Source organism: Corvus hawaiiensis, chromosome Z (genome assembly GCF_020740725.1).
Source record: "Corvus hawaiiensis isolate bCorHaw1 chromosome Z, bCorHaw1.pri.cur, whole genome shotgun sequence".
NCBI lineage: Eukaryota > Metazoa > Chordata > Aves > Passeriformes > Corvidae > Corvus > Corvus hawaiiensis.
In genome coordinates this window covers 25,700,989-25,704,554 of record NC_063255.1, presented here as the reverse complement: position 1 = coordinate 25,704,554, position 3,566 = coordinate 25,700,989, and the positions used below count along the sequence as shown (strand labels likewise).

The 3,566-nt window shown below is 51.5% G+C and overlaps 1 protein-coding gene across 2 annotated transcripts; it reads left to right on the top strand.

Moving 5' to 3' along the window:
• Positions 1-1,159: 1,159 nt before the first annotated feature.
• LOC125320227 (inositol 1,4,5-trisphosphate receptor-interacting protein-like 1) lies at positions 1,160-2,699 on the top strand. Of its 2 annotated transcripts, none has more exons than XM_048292337.1 (2): positions 1,160-1,649; positions 1,875-2,699. In XM_048292337.1, the coding sequence occupies exons 1-2, from the start codon at positions 1,299-1,301 to the stop codon at positions 2,457-2,459; spliced, it is 936 nt and encodes a 311-aa protein (XP_048148294.1). In that variant the 5' UTR covers positions 1,160-1,298; the 3' UTR covers positions 2,460-2,699. The 2 variants fall into 2 exon arrangements, with proteins under 2 accessions (XP_048148294.1, XP_048148293.1); XM_048292336.1 differs by having other exon boundaries at positions 1,872-2,699.
• Positions 2,700-3,566: the final 867 nt, after the last annotated feature.

Genomic DNA, 3,566 nt, shown 5'->3' with positions numbered 1-3,566 from the left:
GGGAAATGCCAAGAAAAAACATGAGAAATACAGGAAAGGTATCACATTCTTGCACACCTGTTGTGTTACCTTTATAGTTCCACTATAACATTCCCATAATGTTGGGCTGCCCAATTTCTAAGAATGCCCAACAGCCCCGTGCTGTATTTCTGACTGCTGCCAGGTAGAGCTGTTGCACAGACTGCTGACACCTCTGCTGGCTATGAAAACCTCACTGGAAAGTTCTGTGTGCAGACCTAGAACTGTTTTTACAATGTATACATTCCTTCTCATGTTCAAAAAATGAAATTTATCCACTTTCCAGACTCTAAGAAACAATTTCTGCAACATTTGTGACTAATAAAGAATTTTAACTTAATAACTAATATTAGACTAATTGCACACGTAACATGGCACCAGCAGTGAGCCTCCTCTTTGTTTTCTTTCTGGTATGGAACAAAGTCATTTGAAGCGAAATAATCCCTGAAAATTTTTTCCTGTTTCAGATCCATGTTTTGACATAATTCTGATAACAGAGAACAACAGGCTATACACTTTTCCAGAAGCTCTTTCATGGTCATGGCTGCAGGAGCTTTTCCCGAGCACTCCAAAAAGAAGAGGGCCTGCAGCCCCCGGGAGCTGTGCCCTGGAGCCCCACAGGAAGAGGACCTGCCGGCACCGCAGGTTCAGGAGAAGGACATGAGGCTCTTGCTCTGCCATGCTGTGGGAGCAAGCTCTGCCTGCCCTCCCTTGTCCTTGAGCCCTTTGCTTCTTCTCCCTGACTCCTGATCCCCATCCTTGGCCAGGGGCCCCCAGAGCCCTTTCCAGAGGTGCAGGAAAAGCTTCTGCAGCCACGACCATGGAAGAGCTTTGGGAAAACTGTCTATCCCGTTGCTGTCCATTAGTCAGAATTGTTATGAAGAAACAGTAGGAGCTGTGAGCAGGGGCATGGCCAGCCTGGCAGCCAAGTGACATGGTCCTGCTGGCTGACAGGTCACATTGGCACCTGTGTCCAGGGCCATCAGCGAGCAGTTGGATTTGGGAAGCCAGTGAGGGCAGATGCAGAGGGAATGCTGGGCTGGATGGGGGGTGGCAAAGCTGGGCTGGATGGGGGCTGGCAGAGATGCCCAGGGGGGTTTAAACCCAGAGTGAGAGCTGGAACCCTCAGGGCAGAGCTCTGTCCCCAGAGCTGGGGCAAGAGGGGCTTGGGGCTCTCAGCGTGGCAGGGGACCAGAGAGGCTCTGGGGACATTCCAGGTGCCCCCAGCCCCCTGCTCCCTCCCAGCCACACCTGCTGAGCCCCCTTTCTCCCAGCAGGCCATGTCTCCCACGCTTGCCTTCATCCTGGCCCTGTTAGCCACCCACACTGGGCTGAAGGTGCAGGTTCAGGTCGATGAAGATGCAGTCAGGCAGATGCGGGAGCGCGAGGAATACCTGCATCAAGAGATGACTCAGCTCCTGCAGGAGATTGAGGGGAGCAGTGGCACCATGGAAACCCTGCTCCCTTCAACACTGCAGCAGCAGTGGCTGTTTTGGATCATTGCAGCAGCCCTGGTTCTGGTTCTGCTTGCTGTGGGCTGCTGGCTGGTGAGAAGAAGAAAGCGTGGCTCTGCCAGCTGCAGTGAGCAGGAGAGATCCAACAGCCTGGAGAAGGTCGGCAGCCAGGAGAAGGTCAGTGAGCAGGACAAGAAGGTCAAGGGTGCAGACAGTGGTGGCAGCACTTTGGCTGTGCCCACCCCACCACCAATGGGCACATCCAGGATAAGGCTGGAGCGGGCTGTCAGCAACCTGGTCTAGCTGAGAATGTCCCTGCTCATGGCTGCGGGGTCAGACTGGATGGCCTTCGAAGGTCACTCCTAAGCCCAACTGTTGTGTGATTCTGTGATTCTACAGCAGGACCCGCCCAGCTTGGAGGTGCTGAAGGAGCTGCTGGAGGACCTCCTCGGTGTCTGCCGAGTGCTCTCCAGGAGGAACTTCATGCCAGAGTTGCACCCAGCCACCGGGATGGACACCAGCTCTGAAGCCTGGAGCGTCCAGGAGAACAGCACCGTCTACCGCCCGCTGGTCATCCTGCGGCCACCCCCCGGCCACTCCTTCAATGCGGACAGCACAAAGCAGCCGCCAGCCGGGCACGTCCGTGTGGCTCTGGAGTGCCTGTGCTCTGGCGAGCAGCTGCTGGGGCAGAGGTGCTTTCTCCACGCCTCTGGTGGCCAGCTGCAGAGGCATCAGTGCTGGTACCTGCTGGACACCCTCTGCACAGGCTCCTACTTGGATGTGGAGAAAGTCTCCTGCTGGGTCCAAACGTTGGTGCCATCAGCCTGGCTGCTTTTGCCCCACTCGCTGCACTGCCAGCTCACGGCGCTGCCCTGCGGCAAGTCCTGCAGCTTCCAGCTGACCAGCACCTCTGGCCTGCAGATCAGCCTTGAGATGGCTCTGGCAGTGCAGCAAGGCAGCTCAGGTGCCTACCTGAGCCTTGAGTAGACAGCAGCCAGCTCTGCCAGCAGCACCGTGTGTGCCAGGGAGCTGCCGCCTCTCACACCCACAGCCAACATGCCATTGCTGCTGAGGACTGTGAAGAAAAATGAGTTGAGGAAGGTGAAGTCAACCATTCCTCATGGAACATTTTTTTGTCTTCTGTTGAGATTCTTTAGCTTCTTTTTTCGTAAATCTGAAAAGTTTAGCTAGATCAAAGTATGTCGCAAGACGGTCGGCGATGAAAGAGACGGGGCAGATTGCTTGGATGCAATAAGCCGATTTTATTGATACAGAACTGAGTATTTATACCTTTTTAGCAGTTATATAAGCAGCAATCACTATAACAACCATATCTATGTTTCTTAATAACATTGCAAAACTAGAAGCTAGCACTAACTATCACAGGTACATACCAAGCATGCCTTTTATGCTGACTATTTCAGTATAAGCCTTACTGCCTGCCACGGTTTGCGGCCTAGCAGCGTTAGCGCGGCTACTTCTGACATGAGTTTAGCAGTGCTCTCACTTCTGCTTTCTAGCTGTATCTCCACAATAGTAATTCTGAAACCTCCCAAGGCAGAGCTGGGAAGGTTGCCATGATTTCAAATATGTATTTGTTTTTGTTGAGAAAAATATATAGCCATAGGAGCTTTTCCTATACCTCTTTTTTCCATAATCAAAATAAAATTAAATACTTTGCCTAATACTTGGTCTCCCAACAAGTCACTTGTGATGAGAATACAGACAAGTCACAAATATTAGTAAATTGTCAATACTGTCAATTACGGTGGCAATTAAAAATTTCATTGATTCTCACCCAGCTCCATCTCATCTCTTGGGGGGTTCCTATAAAAGGACAAAATTGGGCCCACTACAGGCCTATAATTAAAAGGAAGGAAAAGCCTCTTGTCTCTATCACAAAGGTGACAGAGGCTAAGTGAAGAATTGTCATCACATCTCAATTTAAATCTGCCAGCAGCTCCCCTGCTCCCAGACTCGTTCTGACCTTCAGTAGAGAGGTGCTGGCGTTCCCAGGAAAGAAAACACCATAAACTTCCTGGGCAAACCCAAGCTGTGTAACTATATCAATGTGGGATCTTTTAGGTGGCGTTC